We start from the raw sequence: 22546 nt of genomic DNA on the forward strand, positions 1-22546 counted from the left end.
GTTCTCAGGCAGACTGTAAAAATAAACTTTTCTTACTGCCTGTACATTTCAGTTTGTGTAGAGAAAGAAAGGACTTTAAGCTCTACATATGTGGTTCTGGAAACAAGAAGTTCTTGTTTCATTCTGCTTGCAGGGTAATTCTGTCATCATTTCCCAGTCCAAGGCAGAAAAGCTAAATCATCTGTAAAAATAACACTTTGTTCCTTGTAAATAACAGCAACCCATGGGCACTGCAAAGAGGAAGTGAAATGGATGTGGTCTGTGTGGATATGAAAATCTGAGTGGTAAAGGTGGGGAGCACAGTCCTCACAGGGGTAAGGTTTGATCTGTGTGCATCAGTTATGCTGAAACCAGTGAGATTTAACGTTGGGAAGGAGGATTTTACAGCCTAGTCTCATCAACAAAGACAGAATCTTTTATTTTTACAAATAAAAAGCAGTACAGCTTTAATAGGCTGTGCTCTGGAGTCAGACATGAGATTATAGTCTAGTCTTGGCAGTGAACTCTCATTAAATGTATCTGTTTCAAATAAGGTCTTTCCGTTTCAAGTTTTGGCAGTTATAAGTGGGTTAAAAAATGACCTTTTATTTGCAAATAAGTGATGGCTATGGCAGCCAAATATAAGTCTCTGAAGTGCTAGTTCAGTCTTTTTTTTTTCATCACCAGTACTTTGGTGCTTGGACAGAATTTGTGTACTCAAGTATAAGAAGATATGTATGTGCTGCTCTAGGGGAGAGTTAGGGTGACATTCCATCTTAATAAATGCCTTTGACTCAGGAAAATTCTTGGGATTTAGGTTTTGCAAAAACCCAGGGAGAGTTTGCAGCAGGCATGTGAAGAATTTGAGTGAAACTGTACATGCCCTACCCGTAATTTGTTTAGAATGCATGTGATCACTTAATTCACTTCTCCATTATTGTCATAAGATGCTTGCAGATCACAGCAAATGGTTTTTCTGTAAAGTACCCTTTTGCCTATAAAGAGATGTGTTGAGGGCTGACAGAAAGTCAATGACACAGGCAAATGTGTGAGTGTATAAAATACTTGAAGGTAAGATGCACTTGTTGGAATGATTTGCCACCGTGCTTCTAGAATCAAGGTGTAGTGTATGCAATGGTGATGCTTGGTCTTCCCTGTTTTGCAAAGGAAGAGGAGACTGCTTCATTTCCCATGGGCATGTATAGGTAAGAGGACACTTGTCTAGTAAGCTACCAGTCAGAAGCCAAAATTGCTGATGCTTTTTTCTTTTTTAACCTCCTGTCATTTTGAAATTATACTTTGAATTACTTGCCTAGAAATCCGTATTTTTCTTTCAGAAGTGAAAAAAGAAACACATTGAAATATAAGCTTGAATATTAAAGCATAAGGAAGGTTATCCTATACATACATGAAAAATCCTATGATGCATTTTGAAAAGCTGAAGTTTATTTTGAATTAGATGCCTCAGGATAGATAACTTCCTGTTGACCTTATTTTCAGATGCAGTGGCTTTTGAAAAGTTAAATAAACTCTTTCCTTATTTTCCTCTATGTATGTGAATCAGCTTAAAATTAAAGATGAGCTTTAAATTTCCAATTTTTATTATAGTTACAAAAGGTAGACATATTAAAAATCACATGCAGTTATTTTTACTCGTAACTTTTTCATCACCCCTATTTCAAAGTTTCTTTTTGATTTTTCAGAAAGTGGATTTTTAAGATCAAAGAATCACAGAAGCATAGGATGGACTTGAGTTAGAAGGGACCCTTGAAGATGATCTAATCCAAACCCCCTGCCATGGCCAGGGACATCTTTAACTAGATCAGGTTGCCCAAAGTCCCATCCTTGACAGGCTTCCAGGGATGGGGCGTCTACAACTTCTCTGGGCAACCTGTTCCAATATCTCACCACCCTCACAGTAAAGAATTTCTTCCTTATGTCTAGTCTGAATCTACCCTCTTTTAGTTTAAAACCATTACTCCTTGTTCTGTTGCAATAGGCCCTACTAAAAAGTCTGTCCCCATCTTTCTTACAAGCCCCCTTTAACTATTGAAAGGCCATAGTAAGGTCTCCCCAACCATCCCTTCTCCAGGCTGAACAACCCCAACACTCTCAGCCTGTCCTCATAGGAGAGGTGCTCCAGCCCTCTGATCATTTTTGTGGCCCTCGTCTGGACCCATTCCAACAGGTCCATGTCCTTCCTGTGCTGAGGACTCCAGAGCTGGACACAGAACTCCAGGTGGGGTCTCACCAGAGCAGAGTAGAGAATAACCTGCAGAATCACCTCCCTCAACTAGCTGGCCATGCTTCTCTTGATGCAGCCCAGGATATGGTTGGCTTTCTGGGCTGCCAGCGCTCATTGCCGGCTCATGTCCAGCTTTTCATCCACCAGTACCCCCAAGTCCTTCTCAGCAGGACTGATACTTCATAGAGATGACTAAAGATGCTTCCTAGGTTGTGGATCTGATACACTGAACTTCCAGTAGCAAACAAATTTTTATTTGCAGTGTTGAAGCATCTCTAACAATATGACTATTTTGTTTACTTCAGTCTTTGTATTGCCAATCTAAGTTACTTTCTTAAGAATAAATTAGTCTATTGTGGATTCTGAATAACTGAAATTGCAGCAGAAAGCATGTAAGTACGTTCTTCTAGTGAGAAACAAAACTTGTTGTGGTAACACAGTATGGAATTTTCTACAGTAAAATAACTTACTTTCAATAAATTGTAGCTTTGGAAACAAAAACCAAAATACCTTTTCCTCTGTAATACTGGTGCCTAGCATTTTGATTCTTGTTTTAGCTCCCAGAAATTAAAAAAAAAAAAAATCTTCTATCTTCCTAGACCATAGATTGAAGCCACAGATTTGATAGCTTGAAGTTTGCTTTGCAGCTGCCTCATTGCTGTCAGAACTGTCTTTGAACCATAGAATCATAGAATCGTCTAGGTTGGAAGGGACCTTTAAGATCATCTAGTCCAACCATCAACCTAACTCTGATAAAACCCATCACTAAACCATGTCTCTATGCAGTGCTGTATTTGAGTTACATGTGTCTGTTTAGGGGTATGCCAACACAGTACACTTCTGTTAAAACTGCATATGGCAATATAGTTGCATTGTGTCTCTAAATTTCCAGGCTTGAATTAAAACTGTCGTATTTATTTTATAAAATATTCTGATTTCTTCTGTCCCTTAAATGACAGCTTGGTCCTTGAGTTTAAATGACTATAGGGAGTGGGTTGGATTCTAGGTTGTTAATGCTGGTGTTCCTGACTTGGTTTCCATAGGCTTCCCTCAGTTATATGTGTTAAGGGATGTTTGGAGGAACTTCTTGCCTGGCCACTGGAGCCAAGCCCCATACGCCTCAGGACTCAGGGTCTCTGGCCGGGCTGAGGGACGTGGATGGACAGACACAAACAGGATGCTGACGTGGCTGGTTACACGGACTGGCCTTCAACAGCGCCCACATTCAGGACACACATCACACACGAGCTCAGGCAGCCACATCTCCTCCTCCTTGTGGGCTGGCAGAGACAGAAGGTCACTAGTGCAGGCACACATGTGACACTCCGGCTTCACAGTCACCCCCACATTTGTGGATGCCCCATGTAGCAGCACAGCCCTCTGCCCACCCACCATCCCCGCCCCAATCCTGGGCCCCCTTTCCTGCCCCATGGGTCCCTCTACTTGGCAGCTGTTTCAGTGTGGTGCTTGCTAGTGGGCATGCGCACACTCATCCCACAGGTCCCCCACAAAATGTTACTAAGAAGTAATAATTCTTGTATACTGAGACTAGGTAATAGAACCATCTTTGTATGGGGGAAAGTTAGTCAGCAATTGGCATGTAGACTGAAAGCATTCAGGCAGCACCTAAATGCTTTCTGGGAGCAGAAGGAATTTTTACTGATTACAGAAAGAAATCCTATCATGAGAACTGCAAAAATAGAAATGGCATTTTATATGGTGGTTTGGTGTTGTTTTCCTGTGATGATGTTGGATAACATGAAGGGAGTATTTCAATGCATAGCATATCACCAGAACTGTAGGAATTTGAAAGACTTCTTTAACTTCAGAATAAAAAAAATATTCTGCCTCTCTATTATACCATGAATGGACCAATGCTATGAATACCAATGCTATATGGTTAGCATTTGTGATGAAATGTGAATAGCCGGAAGATGACGTTGGCTCGGAAGCTATAACACATATATGAACTGGCTTTTTAAATGCCAGTGACTCATCATACAGAATCTCTTTAAAATACTGTGCTTTAACATTAGATAGGTCTACTTGAAATGTCTGAACAATATTTATTTCAAAATAAATACTATAGTAATCTGCTCAGTCATATGGACCTGTGGTGTGGAAAATCAGTCTAAACCAAAACACTGTTCTTAATTACTGGTATTATGTGTATTGATTAAAATAGCCACGGACTCTGTCTTTTTTGCAGCATAAGTATAACCTTATGGGATTTGTTGGGTCTTTTTGGAGAAAATGAGAAATCCTGAAGTCAAGTCTAAGGTCAGAGTGCAGCTTTGGCTGTGAATGTTTAGACCTGTATCTGTGAAGAGGCAAGGTTGAAGTGCTGCTATTTTTATGAACAGTACCATTTGAATGGACTTGAATCTGGTAGAGTTAAACATGCTTTCTTTGTGATCCAGAAGTATATAAATATCCATATATTTGTTGTGCATGTGAATACCTGAATTCTTTTGACCCACGCAATTATGATAATATCAGATTTCCTGTGTTTCTGGGTAGACTGAAGGTTAATTTTTGCTGAATCCTTTAGTTTGAAATGAAAGTCATAGGGTATCTCAAGTCAGAAGGGACCCATAAGGATCATCAAGTCCAACTCCCATCTTTATTTTGTTCAGTGTAGTTTTTAATTGAAATAGAAGTAATTTACCTCTTTTCTTTCATAGGTATGTGTTCTTCTTGGATCCATGCAACATCGATCTAGTACATCAGAGGATCAAGTCCCTTGCTTTGTGTGTATCAGCTTGCCCAAGGAAAGAACTGAAAACTCTGGCTGATATTCAGAAATTTGCAGAAACTAATGGTATGCAAAAAGCATGTTTGTTTTGTTCAGGTACTAGATATTTTCGTAGGATTAAAAACAGACTTGTGCATTAGCTGAACTAAAAATAAAATGTGTTAAGAAATATCAATAGAAATAATGTGACATTTTTATTAAGCTAAAACTTTATTAAATCTCACAATATTAAAATGCTTCTGTTCTGTCATGTCCTGGTCAGCTTGGAAAGCTCATTGTTAAAACAGGAGTACGAAGTGTAACGAGAATTTGAGGGAATGTCTAACTGTAGAGTATGTTCTCAACTCCTATGGAACTGTTCTGATGTTGCCGCTAAATAATAACGCTATTGAAATGTCCTCGTGTTTGGGGCTAGTGAGAGCAATGCTGCTATTCATCTGTGCTTGCAGCGTGGAGTATGGCTGTGGATGTGAAAATATTCAGTGCTACAGTGCAATTCCTGGGGTTTTTTGTTCTCTTACACTTTTATTTTTTAAAGAAATGTGCGGGAAACTATATTAACAAATGAAATATTGTACCCCATCCCCCCAAGAGCAGTATTTTTTCTATGTAGTAATAATATTGATATTGTATGCTCAATCTGTATTTTAACACTGTATGGAATAAAATGCTCAAGAGGTAACCATATAGAAAGCAAGTCATATGAGGAGAGGCTGAGGGAACTGGGCATGTTTAGTTTGGAGAAGAGGAGGCTGAGGGGGGACCTCATTGCCCTCTAGAACTACGAGAAAGGAGGTTGTAGAGAGGTGGGTGTTGGCCTCTTCTCCCAAGTGAATAATGGCAGGACCAGAGGAAATGCAGCGGGTGGGCTGAGAAGCGGGAGCTTTCTCTGGTGATCTGTGCACTGCTGGCAAGTACGAGCCCACAGTGAAGACAGCCAGTATCATAATACTGTTTACTCTTCACCCCTTAATCGAGTATGCCGAGTTTTTCTTAGCTGAGCAGGCCAGTTATTTTTTGTTGTGAAGTCAAGGTCATCAGTAGGGGAGTTTAAGTACCTCTTGAAATAGTGAAATGCAGCCATGCCTTATGGTACCACCAACATTGTTTCTATGTTTATAAGTCAAGTCTCTTATTAACTGTGCCTGAAATACGTTCAGCATAACCATCCTTTAAAGTACACGAAAACTCACTCTTCCTAAAACATGCTATGCCTTGTTCTCATGATTCTTCATTCTATCTTTATTTCCCTTACTGTTTTAGGTTTTTAAAAAACTAATTTTTTAAATGAATATCAGAGTGAATTGTTTCACTTTACAGGAAGCTTGGTGAAAAGTATGAGACCTAGTATTAAAGCAGAACAATTAGTTAGTTCAAGTCCCAATTTTCATTATATGATATTTGGCTTGTCAAAAATAGGTACTAAACTGAGCTTTCCTTTTGTAGACGAAGGCTGGAGTCACACGGTTCTGAAAAATACTGTAATCATCAGAGTTATGTTTCTGTTTAAATGTTCAATAACCTGTGCAGGTTCCAAAAAGCGATGGTTTGCAGCAAATGAACAGCTTAAGTATTGATCACCTTAAATGTTGCATATGTATAGTAAAAGTTAAAGCACAATTCAGTCTTACAATAAAGCAAGAACAGTGAATTAATACCAAAACTATAGTACTCAGTAAACAGAATAATTTTTCCGAGAGCCACTTTGTAACTATGATACTGTTTTAAATTAATTAGTACTAGCATTATGTTTGGCAGTCTGTTTCAAGTGATCATAAACCCAGCTGTAAAACGAATAATAAGGAAATCTGAGCCTTTTGAATATGACTGCACAGAGCTTAATTGCAATTTGTTTGTGATGATACCTAGTTAGAATTTTGAGTTCAGCTGTCAAGTTCTGAAGAAGGAGGACAAGACATACATGCTTAGTTTCAATGCTGAATTCTCCAGGCTTGCTCAAGAAGAAAACCACCTTAATATTTTAAATACATGGGTAGAGAATGCAGTCAACTCTTAATTATGCTCTGCTGAGCCTTTGTGAAAGCTTTAACCCTTCCTGCAACCTGATAATAGCAATTGTGCTGTAGGTAGGCTCTGCGTAGATAGCTGCATGCGCATTTGAAGAGTTAGCCATTTCTGCCTGAAACCACTGATTTCCTGAAATCACTTTACTTGTACATGCATCTTGGAATTCTTTCATGAAGCACCCTCAATTCTTTTAAGCACCCTCCCATCCCAGAGAAATACTCTATTGTGCCTCAGCCTGTCAAGAGGTGGTATGGTAAGTTCAAATACAGTTTTTTTTATCTAAACATCTTTATGAAAAGATGTGACATAGTAAAACAAAGTACAACATCCTTATATTGATTAATGGTCTTACCAATACCAGGTATAATCTTCCAACTAGCATAGCATTTATGGTACCTTCCCCAAAGTGGGACAGGTACTTAATTGCCTGTACACAAAATGACAGAACTGCCAACCCGCATGGTTCAGAGCAATTATGGCAGAGCTTGCTTTTATTGTGCAGTACAGCTTGTATTTTTCTGTAAGCAAGATTATAAATAAGCATTTGGGGCAGGGAAAATGCTTGCTTGAGGCTTGAAGATCATTTCATAACAAAGCAGCCTTTTGGCTTCCTGAATCAGTAATGATGCACTTGCTATTCTGCTGTAATTTGGGAAAAAAGCTGATTTGGTGAGTAATGCTGCACCATTTCAAGACAGTAACTTCACTCCCAGCCCCACCCCACATGCTCCCCCACAGTCAGGTCCTGCATTTCCAGTACCTGTCAATCTAAGAAAAGGAGAGGTCTGCCCCTCGCAAAGCCCGTCTGATTTTGGGAAACAAGAAGGTGTGTGCCTTTAATCTGTTTGGAATGATTGACATTCGGAACACTGGGAGCTGGTTGGCACCTTTTGCAAGAGGAGAAGAAAGGGAAGGAAAAAGCTGAGCAACTGGCCGCTCAGATCTTCGTTCTATATAAAGGTGCAAGTTGTAAAGCACAGGAATGCTCTGGAGCAACTCCTGGAGGTGACACAGAAACATGCAGCGTTGGCTGGGAACATTTTCTCATGTTCTCACACAGCCATGCCCATACTTCAGTTTGTAGAGCTATGGATTGGACACAACTGAGTATGTTATACATTGTGAACTGGCTGCTGCTAGTGTCCCCAGGATTTTCTCATCCAGTGGAACACCTCAGACAGGGAGTACTTGGGATTCAATGTTTTTGTTGGTCTTGGCCAACAAAAAGGATGTATTCTGAGTAATGTGACTGAAAGCTGGGGTTTTTTTGTTGTTTTTTTTTTTAAGAAAGCTGATTGCTGCTTCAAAACATAATGTCCAGGAAATACTCCAATGCTCTCTTCAAGGTCTTGCCAAGGCATTTTGAAATATCACTGAATTTCACTGAATTTTTAGAGTTGGAAGGGACCATAAAGATCATCTAGTCCAACTCCAATCCAACTCCAATATCCTTGAAGATATAATTCATAAATGACTGACCAAATTAATAATGAAATTTCGTTATTAAAAAGAAACACTAAACGGATGGCCACAATTTCTTTCATGTTTAGTTCAGTGATAACTGTACTGACTGATCATTATGGAAAGTAATATTTGTATCTGTTGTCTAAATGACTGCATGCAGATTTAGGAACCAAAAATTAAAGCCATATTTTACAACGTGTTGGCAGGCATCTCGGTTGTCAGAATTCTGTAGCTAGGCCAGGCTAGTTGAGGTCTGGGTGGACTTAGAGCTGGAGGTAAAGCTAGATTAAGTCTGCTATGGAGACTGACCTGAAAGAAATCAGTAAAGGAAATCAAGCTGTCTGAGTCAAAGCAGGTCATCTCTCTGAGCTATGGGAAGGAACCATAGGGGAAACAAAAAGGATTTTAATTTTGTCTGAAGAAAATGACATCTTCATATGTAGTAATCAAAGTACATCTTTGCAGAATACTGTTGGTACTTGCCTTAGAAATACTTGTCACATTAGTTGCTGCCAACTTCTGATGGTTTTCTTCTGCTCCAGTGTTGTGTGTTCTCCCCACCCCACTTCCTCCTTGACTTTGTTTTTAGTGGAAGTGTGCTGGTTAAGGCTTAATGCTTTACTCATGGTTTTCCTGAACTCTGGTGTACCCTATTAGTTGTGGGTATATTATGATTAAGGAGATTCTGCACTACTGGGTCTTTGGGAACCTTGACATGTTAATCTAGTGAGTGTCATTTTTTTGAACGGCTGGAATAAAAGTACAGTATGACTCTTTCTGAGATATGGAGTCATCCACTGCTACTCTGCCTTGTTACCAGAACTGCCTGTCAAGGTTGTCTTGTGTTGGAAACGAACCCTCTAGTCAGAATGAAATAATTTTCACAACAGAAAGTGGCTGCACATGGAGTCCTCCAGTAATATTGTGTTATTGATTATATTAATAAACCATTTGGAAAGGGGGAGGAACAGGGAAATCTTGCTGCAGCTACTGAATTAGAATTACATGAAAAAAAATCTGGTATCAGTTACAGTGGAATAAAATGTCAAATGCAAAGGAATGCCTGCAGAAGGAAGTGGTGGGGAAAAAAACCAATGCGCGTTTAGCATTGTACTTTAAAATGGTTATTGCTAGTTGGGAAAGAGATAATGAAGCTGCTGAGGATAGCGACAGGATTAGGTGGAGGCACAGCACTGTGCGAATGTGTAATGTTTATTAGTTGTGAAGAGAAAAAACAGGCATTGTATTTTGTCTCAGCTCATGCTGTGTTGGGATCATAAAGGCTGTGTTCTGGTCCTTCCTTTGCAAAGCATTTTCTTAACTTTTTTTTCATATTATGTGTACACATACTGAGAAGGCAAACAACATGATCAGAAGGAAAGACCAAGGATTCTTTTGCTTGCAAAAGAGAAAACTGTCAGGACAAATAAGGTCTTTAGAAGCAGGAATAGCTTAGAGAAGTTTAAAGAATTTGTATTCCTTGATCTCATAACTTGAGTAATATGAAACTAGAGGTCAGAAAAGAAATTACTAGGCATCAAAGGGCCAGATACTTTTCCATACAAGTTACAGTTAATTTATGAAACTCATTGGCATGAGGGTATTTTAGATATCAAAGGATAAACTGTTAGAATAATAGTGTGTGAATATTTAATAGGTTAGTACTTAAGGATATCCTTGAGCTGCAAGTGATGGAGAGCTAAACATGCAGTAGGGGAAACATCTACTACTGCACTAGATAGATTTTTAATTTCTTTCCAGAATAGCTGATTTTATTTAGCACTGGAAGAAATATGGATGGAGGAATGAGTAAATGAACAATTGTTTTCAACTTTCTGTGCTGTTGGTAGGAATTGGGAGGATAGAGAAGAAGATAGTCTGGGCTTTTTAATTCCAACTGAAAATGTATCTATAATGAGTTCTGACTCTAAGATATAATTTTTTATATATATATATTTATGTGCAGTTGGTTAGAACAGTAACTGCACTTAGTTATCTTAGTAGTTGTCTTTATGATCTTAAATTCCAGAGACATTTAAAGATCTAAGTAGCAGGCTTTGTGTTGTTTTTTCCTCAGAACGTTCTTGCATGCACTGCAGGATGCTTACTTTCACTTGAGTCCCACATTTATTTGTAAAAGCAGGCTGTAATTTCTCCTGCCCTCTAATTCTCATTCTTTTAAAGGAGTGATGATATGTCTTTCTGGAACAACTTGGAGTTTAGATATATACAACCCTTACTTTCTTTCCTCTAAAACACTCTCTCTGCTTCTGGAAAGTGCCAGTGGAAAGATCTAGAGAACGAAGCTTGCTTTCTTCACTGAGAACAAATCTGTCATATTAATCTGAAAAGTCCTGACTGCAAAGTGGTCTGTCCTGTGCCATGTTGCTCATCTCAAGGCATGACTATTTTTCTAGACTCCACTAGGTGTGAGAAAGTAGGTTTCCATGTTAAAAGTTCAGTTCTGTCGTTGTTCGGCTTTCTGCCTGTATTCCTGAACCATTTGCAAAAGGGCTAGCTGCAATATTTAGGTATGTCTGTGCAGTCCTCTGATGCTTCCACATTAAGTGCTACTTCAGACCATATTCAAATCAATGGCCAAGAAGTGGAGTTCTTGTTTTTTCATTCATTTCCACCTCTAATGCTAATCTGTGCACAGATCAATGCTGCTTTATTCCTAAAAGAAGCATCAAATGTGAACTTGTCTGTTTATGGAGTATTTTTACCCTAAAAACCTGTAGACAAATAGGAAACTTACGTAAGCCAAAACTTTGTGTTCTTAGTGCTTAAGTTCTGAGTAGAATTATTTCCTATAGTTGTAGACAGGGTATAATTACCATTGTCAGACCTAGCAGACAAAGAATGAAAAAAGTCTGGTCAACATTGGTATTTTCTTCATTCTATTTCCTTTAATGATGGCCTGAGCCTTTTTCCACTTGGCAGGAGTTCGTGAAGAGAGAGTCTTGTTATTATTCCCCGTAGGCATGCTTTTTCTGAGGTCATGCAACATTATCCTCTTACTGGCAGAAGCCAGCAATGGATAGGAACGTACCACCTTCTGTGGAAGTAGCACTTGGCATCCTACCTCTTCTGTGGTTTTTGGCTGTGGAATTTGCAGCAAAACTCCCTACAGATACATGAGCCAGTGTCTTAAGCTTCCACTTTTCTATGCCATGCTGCTAGTCTGTCATACGGTAAGATAATAGGCAATGGTTGGCAGTATACCAAGTTGTCTCATTGCATGAAGCTTTGGACTGGTAACGTGGTTCAGATTAGCAGCTCGGAGCTGATAGAGTTTGACAGGTAGATTTGAGTCAGGCTCTGGAGTGAGGAAAGTAGAGAAGTGTTAAGAATTTCATCCCTGTGAGAGTCTAGGAGCTTTGTCCTTCCTGGATACCAGTGAACTCAACCCCTGTCGATACCTGGCTGTCAATAACTCATAGTTTGCATTGTGTGAGTTGGTCAAGCATAATCATCTGTGAGTCATATATTTACAATGTTAGCTTTGTTTTTATTGGTGACACTTGCTCATAAAACATCTGGAACCCAAGAGGAATTAGCATTGGGCTGAAAGTACAGAGGCCAATAGTTGTGATTTAAACAGTCTCACTCCTGCTAACAGTTCTGCACATTTCTGTGTCTGTGATTACCTGGAGTCTGATTCTTGTGTTAGAGGACTTGTGTTACTGATAGATTAATAGGATGTTGCTTGAGAAGGAGAGAGAATGCTTGAAATGGAATAAGATATTGAGTATTTTAGCTATAATGTCTGCTTCATGCGATCTTTTAGAAGTTAGTTATGTCATGTATGTGCACAATACATGCATACTGTCAGTGAGATTCGGAACAGTGAGACCATACATGGAAGATCCTGCAAATTACCTTACCAAAGCTGTGGTTCCTAGTCTCTCGGTCTGTGCTTTGCCATGTGCCTGTGAAAAGGGGTATGTGGAGCTGTGCCTAACTTAAGCGGAATGTGCTTCTAAGGTGACTGTTCTGCTCCTGGTGCTGATCCTATTCCAAGTATCTCTATATAGTTCTGTATTTTTCTGCTTAAATCCTTGACTATGAATATGCGTCCGTGTTTTTAAATCTGGAAGTCCTTGTTTTAGTTCCTGCTAACACTGTTGAGAATGGGATCCAGAGCCCCTGGTGTGATTTCCACCACTGTCATTCGGCCAGCATTAATGTCAGTGGTTTCCTCTGTGGGCTGGTCCTCTTAGCAGATGGCTTCAGAAGTCTTACCATTTCTCAAGCTGTAAACTTTTGTATAGATAGTGATGCTACTAGCAGAGGTTTTGTGTGTTTGTTTGCAGCACAGCACATACAGGAAGGAAAGCTGGACTGGAGTTCTGGTCTCTAAAACTAGTTTTATCTGACCAACTCAGTTTAGTATGGAACTTCCCTATTACTGTCCTGCTGTGGGAACTGGGGGGGTATGTCTTGTTGTTTTGTGCGCTGTTTCCTCTGAATGCACAAGACCTTTAATTTGTCTTCTCAGTGGGGAAGAATCTTTGAAATAAGAGTTTTGTCCCCAGCCTTCATCCTGGCTTTCTACGGCATCTTTACGTAATTTGTGCTAATTGTAGTTGTTCCTCAGAAAGCCGGAGATAATGGCTGTTCAGCTCCTTACTAATCCAAGCCTAGCCAAAAGAGAAAGAAGGCCTTTAGAGGAAGTGGAGGGTTTCACTTCTACGGCTAGGTTAAGCTTGAAAGGAAAGTTTGTCTTTTGAGATGCTTTGCTCCAGTCATGCCCCCAAAGTATTCTAATGGCTGGAGCAACTCTATTCATGGAACAGAAGCTGTGTTGTGTCTCCAGAATATAACTTTGTAGATGAAAGCACCAAATACAGCACTGTAGGACGAGTAAACTCAGTGTGCTTACCAGTAGCACAGCAACTGTTGGTCTGCGTTATTGAGAAGCATTTTTCTTTAAGGTTACAGCATGTTGGGATCTCTAATCCAATCCCTATAGGTCAGTTTGATGTTGTTCACCTAATGATTTCTCCAGAAGAAATATGTGCGCTGCTGTAGGAAGCAAAGGATGTATTGCTTTAATGATTTTTTTTAGTTTGTTCTCTGAATTCTACCCGTAATTCTTTTGAAACATTTACGAGTTACAATAATTTAAGAATAATAGTAGTGTCTTTGGTAAACTAATTATCTCAGCAAAGTAGATGATACAAGTTCTTCTTTAAGCTTTTGCAGGCCTTGCAAACTCAAACAGCAATAGTAAGACTGGAAATGCTAAGACAGTCTCTACTAACCCAGAATAACTAGTGGAGGGTTTGGCAAAACAGTCCATTCCTCCTGCTTTCACACAAAATTCAAACTTTTATTTATTGATCATAGAATAGAATCATAGAATCATTCAGGTTGGAAAAGACCCTTGGGATCATTGAGTCCAACCATCTACCCTACTCTACAAAGATTTTTCCCTACACCATATCCCCCAACACCACATCTAAATGACTCTTAAACATTCAGAGATGGTGACTCAACCACCTCCCTGGGCAGCCTGTTCCAGTGTCTGATCACTCTTACTGTGAAGAACTTCTTCCTAATGTCTAGTCTCAACCTACCCTGTTGCAACTTGAAGCCATTCCCTCTTGTTCTATCGCTGTTTGCTTGTGAGAAGAGAGCAGCACCAACCTCTCTACAATATCCTTTCAAGTAGTTATAGAGAGTGATGAGGTCACCCCTCAGTCTCCTCTTCCTCAAACTAAACAGTCCCAGCTCCCTCAATCGTTATTCATACGACTTATGCTCCAGGCCCTTCACCAGGGCACAGGAGCTTTTTTGTTAAGAAATCAGTTTAAGTTTGATGTGGAACTCTCCCAATGTGATATTAAAGAAGTCGGAGGGTTTTCAAAATATAAATAAATACTTATGGGAATAGTAAAAAATTATTCTGCCTAATTATATAGGAAAAAAAGAACAAATAAATCTCATGGCCATTATTTCTGCCGTTGGACTAGTAGTTTGTTTAAATGCAGGGTGGTTAATGTCCCTTGTCTGACAAGCTCCATGAAAATATTTTTCTGCTTGCCTGTGAGTCTAAAGAAGCATGCTACATGAGGTGGACAGCTGAAGGAAAGAGATCCAAAGAGCAGTTCCTAGAAGAGATGACAGTGGCAGCTAGAGTTGTCCACTGGTTCAGAGGGACCTCGCAAGGTGCCTTCAGTTTCCTCCACAGCCAGGGGTTTGTTGGGTCACCCTGGTCTACAAGTCCTACTTGAATGGCTTGTGACCTGTGTTGCAGATCAGGAGCTGGCATTCAGTTTTGCTTGGCTTACATTTGTGATACAAACAGAAGATCTTCAGATACACATTGGTGCAAAGAACCTAGATTCTCCTTCCCTGGCTGTAGCAAATCCTGCCCTTTTTCCCTTCTGCGTGAACTGGTGGAAGTCACAAGGAGGCAGGCGTGGGCATTCACAGATCAGCTGTGTCCCTTAGACTTAGTGGAGGCTTCTGCATAAGGTACTTAAACTGTAGTTTGACACTGGTAGTCTTGAATGGCAAAAGTACCGAGCTGGCACTGAACCTTCTGTGTCATGAATCTGTATACAGTTGTTCATATACAGCCCCCCCACTTCTTCCTATAGGACCTCTTACTCTAGCTGTCTTTATAACTTAGCTTTTAGCCTATACTCAAAATAAATGTAAATGCAATCTTCTTTTTCCTTCTGTTTTTAAGATAAACGTGTGACACTCTCTACTGCTGCCCCTCCATCAAATTCTGGAGTTGTTTGTAAACACACTTGATCTAGAAGTTTTCACGTCTACAAGAAGAGATTAAAAATTTTGCAGCAATATAGAGCCTTTTTGTCTAAAAAGAATAATAATTACTTTTAGATATTACATTTACAAATATGAGGTAAGGTAGGTGGTTTTGTCTGATGTCTGTTTACCTGATGCCATGTTTACCACATAAGCAAGTAGAGGCGTAAGGATTGACATAAACATTATAATTGAAAATGGAGTTCAGGTATTTTACCTGATACCTTCTCATTGCAGGAAATCTAACTTTCTTCAATGGTGTACTTAGTGTTTTCGACCTGCCCACAAAAAAATGATTTGTAGAAGTGGTATTTAAGTATTGTTCCACAGACTGCATGGGATAGCCTGCTCTGCTATTCTCTGTCTTCTCTTTCAGTCTGTAAATAGATGATGTCTCTTCATAGAGGTAGCAATGTGGCAATGGTAAACAAGATTTCTGCAAGTAATATTCTACAATTTCTACAAATAATACTTCTGTTTCATGTCATGCAGACCAAGATACGGCTGTTTGTCAGAAGTCTGGGTTTAATTTGGGTGAAAGTGTGTATGTATTGTCCAGATGAGGCTTGTAGAACTCTCTGCTACAAAGTATTTCTGGAGAGGAGACTTTCATAATGGAAAGAACTGAATATTTTAGGGGTGATCAAGACGTCCTTAGTTTATTACATAGGGAAAACGAACACTAAGGGCTATGTATCCAGAGCCCTTGCACTGGGGACTCAGCAATTTGTTAGCACACAAACTTGGGAAGAAACTCATTTTTGCGTAGGCAGCTTATACCGTTGGAGGCTTTCTTACCTCTTCTTCCAGTTTCTGAGAGACCACTGCTCCAATCTGATTTGGCAGTTGCTGTATTCCTAGAAGCATTGGCTCAGATGTTCAGTATCTTGATTAGAGACAAATGGGAAGAGATCTGTCTGGGTAACGTACTTCCATTAGGCAAGTGTCACATACTGAGGAAAGTTTAAATTATGTTTGAATTTGGTTGCAGGCAACTTGATCTTTATTGTGCTGTACCAATTTGTTTATAGAGTTCGTTCAGCTTTGTTAAAAGCTTTGGACATCTAATGCGGTCAGAGCTTGTGTTGTGTTTTGAAAATGCCAAAGCAATCCCAGAAAAAAACCCTTGAATGTTTTGGTTTTTTTCTATAAAGAATATTGTCTTATGCAATATTCATGCACTAAAAACAATAAAGAAAAAGCGTGGTGGAGTAGCAGAGGAGGGTGACTTCAAAGTGCTTTGTGTCCTTCTCTTTTACACTGCATTGTGAAGTAGCCTTTTCAAATTAGATACAGAAATGTTGGAAGACCCAAAGCTGAATGAAGAGTCCCATTCTGCTACACTGAAGCCTGTGTTGGGCTTGATCCACTGTTGCATTACAGGAGGAACTGTAGCATAACTTTGTGGCAGTAGCATGAGGAGCTGCAGAATTGGGACTTATCTCAGCTTGAGTACTGTTTGTAAATAATAGGAATATTTGTGGTTGTTTTTTTCTCCATTGGTGGTTTTTTTTTTTTTTCTCTCAACAGGATCCAGTCTATGTAGCTATGAACTACAGCCATCTGAATACACTACAGACCCAAGGGCTGCCAAGTTATGTCCTAAATATCCTGTTCCAGAGAGGTAATATTGACATCTTGTTTGATTGGGGGTGGAGGGAGCAGAGACTTGTTTTGTTTATGACAGTTCTTTAGAAAATATGTAGCACTAATTTATTCTGTCTTACAGGTGGATGTTTTAGTGCATTATTGCCACATGTTTTTAAAAGACATTTTGAAAGCAACTCTTAAAGAAATACCCAAACTATTCACGTATATGTTACTGACAATATTGAACTGGTATCTTCAAGTTCTCCTCTCTCATGTAACTAATGCTGGGCTGAGTATCAGCTATTTTACTGCCTTTCACCTTAAAGCCAGCTGCCTGTCAGCAATGCAGATCAGAGACAATTATGGTACACTTTGGATCTTCAGGAAGAAAAAGGGTATATTCACACACAGTTCTCTGCAGTGTCCACTTCTTACACCTTACTAAAGTCAGATTTAGTAAATAGCTTCTTTTATCACTCTTCCAGTCCCCAAATGACCAACATGAGGATGGTCAAATACCAAAAAGAGGGCTGTACTTTATAAACAGATCGATTTGAATTTTATTGTTTAAAATATTTTACTAGACTGCTTTTTGTGAAGTAGGAGAGGAAAGTTTGTAGCTCCAGAAACTCTGCTTAGGTATGCTGGCTGGAACTGTGGAGATGAGCATTGCTGTGTGCACACCCTTCTGTCAGTAATTCCACTCACTCAAAAAGAATCAGGTTGTGTTTTCTCAAAGTTTAGTTTGATACATTTTCAGTATTGGGTTGTAACTTCAGTCTTTCCCTCTGCATAATTTTCTGTTATGGTTTTATTAAATGCTATAATTATGTCTTTTCTAAAAACCTTGATTTTGGAACTCTCTTGTCTGCATGGTAACCTCTCCAGTCAATTTTTTTTTAATATATTGTAGTGACAATAAGTAGCAGCTGGAATATTAACTTTTTTTTTTAACTTTTCCCCACAGCAGATTAATATTGCATGCAGCTAACCAGCTGTTACAGCTGTAATACAAAAACAAATGAAAACTTCAGTGCCAGCTTGCATACTGAAAAGGCTTGTCAGTCTTAATTTTTGCCAGAATTATATTGACTTTTCTCACTGTGTGTTCCCATGTCATTCAGTCTGAATGAATACAGCTTAATAAGAAAACAGGAGGATAGAACAATGTGTCAGAGCTCTAATGACACTATGTAAATTCCTCACAAAAACTACCTCAAGTTATTTTTGAAAAGCTGTTTTGTAGGTGGAGTATTTTCCCTTTTTTATTTCATATGAATAAAATGTTCAATATGATTGAATATTTTCTGAGATTGAAAAGTCTGAACTTAATGCCCTAAAGCAAAAAAGGCCAGTATTGTATCTGTAAACTACTCTGTTTTTCAGATTTTTATAGTTAAATTATTTGAGTAAATTAGTGTAATTTGGAGGGTAAGTGGAATCCTGTGGAGACAAACAAATGAAAACCCAGCACCCTGTAGGCTGAGGCATTCAGGGAGAGCTTACCTAACACTTCTGGTTTTGGATTAGATCTGTCAGAGGTATGAACGACCATCTGACTCCCATTAGGTCCATTGGATGGAGACAGCATATGCTGTGAAGACTGTCCCTTGATGTTTTCTGTTTGAGGGCCAGGCATCTTCATGCCCTTTAGTCGAGGGTCCACCTCCTACTGCACTCTGATACTCTAGCTTCAAGGCACTATGCCCAGCTTTGACACAGCACTGCAGTCTAGCAATGCAGCCAGCAATATGTGTGTCTTCCAGAAACTGTGCATAGCACATCTCAGCCTCAGTAGAGCATGACTTTGCTGTTTGGTTTTGAAATAGAGGACCCTAGAGGAAAACCTATCCAGCTTTTTCCCTCGCAGTGTTTATCAAACAGTTGTGCTGAGCTGTGCCAAGGGGCTGCTCTCTAGAGGTTGTAAGGAGCAGGTAGCAGTGGCACTCCAACCAGGCACACACACAGGTTGCTATGTATGCCCAAGTGTAAAAGTGAGGGGAGAAAGCCCTCCTCTGAAATCTAGTACTTGAACATGTTAGTCAGATGGGTCTCAACTTCATTTGAATATTGCTTTAAAAATACAATTTTTAACATAATCTGCTCTTGTTCATGGTTAAGTATCATGTTATTCTCAGAAATGTGTAATTCCATTTTGGTATATAATATACCAAGTTATAATCAAGAGGCTATCTAAAATAGTACAGGTCACTGAGAAGAGATCTATTATTGTATTTTTTTATTAAACAAAATACCTTACCTCGCCTTCTCATTCAGTCAGAACCACTGAAATAGCAGCAGATCTCAAAAGGTAGATTCTCAGGAGTCCTATTTACTCAAGAAATTTTGTAAGAACCACTAACCTAATTTTTATTTTTTTTAATTAATTACAACAAAGTTAGAAATTAATTACTGCACACAAAAATAGGTAACTTAAAATGTGTAGTCAAATTGCTATATCTTAAGGGATGATAGGTGGTAATGTAAACTCTGCTAAGCAAAAAGCATTTTTTTCCTCTGTTGAGATGTATTTTGAAATAGTATTTTAATCCCATTAGCTTCCCTTTTCAAAATGGTTATTTTTCACATTTGGATGCAGCAATGACAGTCTTTTGCCTATTCCCAGCTCAGATTTTGCACTTTGATATTGACAACTTCTAAATGCTCTAGGCTTTCTGCAAAGTTGGAGCAGTTAACAATTAAATAAACCTCTCAGATTTCAGTTTTTTCCAGTATTGTTGCACATAATGAACTGCAGTATGCTGCATATTCCAAAACAGGCTATGTTGTAAGAGGCCGAAAGGATACATGGGCTGCCTTTTAAATAGGGCAGCCATCATTACGTTTTTAGTTTGGTTTTTAGTAACTGTGACTAATTCACAATTTCTTTGCTGTACTTAACTGCTGTCTTCATCATTACCTAAAAGTAGACCATCAGTATGAGCAGCTCCAAATGCATTTACCTTCACAGCACAGTAAGTGTAAAACCGTGTCATTTACAATGGTCAGTCACTTCAAACAAAACTCTACCATCTATTAATTACCTAGGTATGGCAGGTAATCATAATTTTTCCTGAATTCTGTACAGAATAGTTGCACACTAATGGTTTTCATAATCCCGTCTTTTTTCTCAAAAAAACAATGCATAGAAAAGATGTGCCTGAGGCAGCTGGTTTACTCACTATGTGTTTAAAATGACAGAATTTTGGAAATGCTTGGGCTTAACAAGTAGTTATTGAGAACAGAAAATTGCTGGTTTGTAGGTGATTGCTGAAATGGGGAAACTGCAAAAGATTATGGGCATTGCTGCTGCAGTCCACTAAAATCTTTTAAGTAAGGAAGATCGGAGAGGGTGAAACAAATTTAAGAGGTTAGAAGAGGAGACTGACTTAATGCCGAAGACATTTCTTTAATTGCATCAATTACAGGAAGGAACATGTAATTCATGGAACATGTGTCTGAGGTGTAACTGGGAAGATTGATCAAAAGACGTAATAGGCCACTTCGAGATCTGACATAGTTTATGAGCAAGAAAGGCAGGTACTTAATGGGAAACATTTAGAAAACAAAATTACCCACTTTAAAGTGAAGTTTTTGCTCTCATATCTTCCTGCAATGGACTTGATAACAGGTTCTGCTGAGCATTCGGCAAAGTTTAATGCATGTCATCAGTGTTTTGAGGGAGGATGCTTCCAAAAGAGTTCAGGAATAATGAAACAATAGAGGCATTTTTGCATACTTTGCAAAGAATGTTGTGCATAATTTTAGTAAAGTTAATGAAAGTGAACACGGTGATTGTAATCTTCAATACAATAATAAGCTTAGTATGGGGAAAACCGAAGAGCAAGTACATTGATTTTGCTTTGCAGCAGTTGTAAGTGCTGATGTCTTTTAGCATAACGTATGATTTCAAGATGAGTGTTGTCATTCTGGGATTTCTTTTGCTGTGAATATGGGCCAGTATTCCATTCTAACACAAGTGAAAGGCATTGTTTCAGCTGCTGGTTCACCACCTGACACTTGAATGAGGGATGTTTAAGTGGAAATAGGAACGTGTATTTTCTGGGCCTTGCCATTTAAGGGGGGGAGGGTAATAATTTCCTACGGGACTCTGCACTCCAGCCTCAGAGAGTTAACTTGTAAGAATTGCATCACTTCCCATTATGGTCATCCTCATTCCAGCAGCACTTGTGCATTCAACACATGGTTTCTGGTTATGATGTTATGAGGGTGGAGTGGTTGCATCTATTCACCTTTCATTTGTGTGTTGATGTGGCATTTATATTAAGTAGGAGTAATTTTTTTTTCTGATTTTTTTTTTCTTGTGTCACCAGTGCACCTATTCCATTCTTCCATCGCTGTGCTCCTGTGAACATTTCCTGCTATGCCAAGTTTGCAGAGGCCCTGATCACCTTTGTCAGTGACAGTAGTGTCTTACACAGGCTGATTAGTGGAGTTATGACCAGCAAAGAGATTATAATGGGACTTTGCTTGTTATCACTAGGTAATTGTTTTTCTCATTACTAGCTATTTCTTAGTATTGCATTAGGAGATTGTTAACACCCTCTAACCACAATGTGAGCAAAAAAATGTATGATAGCAATGAGCCCGTAGAAAATGGTTGAGAATGCTTTTTTAAAATGTTATTTGACAGCTGAATAACTTACTCAGAAGCAATATATATACGCATTCCTGGTCTTTTCTGCTCCTCCACTGATAATGAGATACAGAGGATGTATGGCAATTGGTTAGCCCACATTAGTTTTGGTGTAGTTAACAGAATGTCCCCATTATCCAAATTTTTATTATAATATTCACCTTTCCCTTTTCTAATGTTCACCTTCTGCTAACCCAAGTCCAAACAAACCCTTTCCAAATGAAAAGGACTGGGTGAGAAGTGCGCGATAGCACTCTCTTCTAAAATGTAGGGGGTTTAGTTTGCTTCATTTAACATACTTGTGCAGGGATATGAGAACTTTCAGAGGGAAAAAAAGGAAGTTGGGTGCCCATTTGTTGTATTGTATATTATCCCGTTCTTCCCCTTGCTCCAAAGTTAAAACCTTCAGGCCTTTGAAAATATCAGCCTTCTCTGAAAGGTGGAAATTCCCAGCAGTATAGAGGTGCTGAATTGTTTCTATAGTTATGACATGCCATGTGTCCCTATAGAGTGACACATAGCACTAGACTGAAGTGTTTTTTTAATGAATTCTTGTGAATTAAGATGGAATGCTACTCACCCACATAAAATATTTTCATAGCGAATTTATTTTACTTCTTCCAAGCATACAATCTGAAATCCTAAAATGGGAAGCTCCAGATACTATCCATGTATATAAGCAGTGTGTGGTTTAGAAAAAACACTGTGAAGATGTACAAGAGAAAGAACTCCTTTGTTTTCAGCCTGCCCTTGTGGTTTTTTAAAAAAAAAAAAAAAAAAAAAGATGCTAGATACCACTAAAAAACCCCCTCAAAAAACACAAAAGACCATTGAGTATCTTTTCAACTAAAACTGGAAAGCTGTTTATTCCTCAATCATGACAGACAGCTGCAGTATTTTATAGTAATGGAAGAAAGACTGTTCTGAATCTGAAAGCTAGTTGCTGATTAGCAGTGCTACTTTTGGGTTAGAGTCAGAAATTAGTACAGAGTTTTAAATACAGTTAATTAGGAAAATATTTTTCATATATTCAGAGTTAAACAGA

The 22546-nt window shown here is 38.9% G+C and overlaps 1 protein-coding gene across 1 annotated transcript in view; it reads left to right on the top strand.

Moving 5' to 3' along the window:
• SLC44A1 (solute carrier family 44 member 1) overlaps positions 1 to 22546 on the top strand; it is a 45603-nt gene that overhangs the window by 7029 nt on the left and 16028 nt on the right. The window contains exons 4-6 of the mRNA XM_074166402.1: positions 4909 to 5045; positions 16785 to 16878; positions 21179 to 21348. Coding sequence (XP_074022503.1) covers positions 4909 to 5045; positions 16785 to 16878; positions 21179 to 21348 — 401 coding nt within the window. The remainder of the gene's footprint in view (positions 1 to 4908; positions 5046 to 16784; positions 16879 to 21178; positions 21349 to 22546) is intronic.

This window comes from Numenius arquata, chromosome Z (genome assembly GCF_964106895.1).
Source record: "Numenius arquata chromosome Z, bNumArq3.hap1.1, whole genome shotgun sequence".
NCBI classification, from domain to species: Eukaryota; Metazoa; Chordata; class Aves; order Charadriiformes; family Scolopacidae; genus Numenius; species Numenius arquata.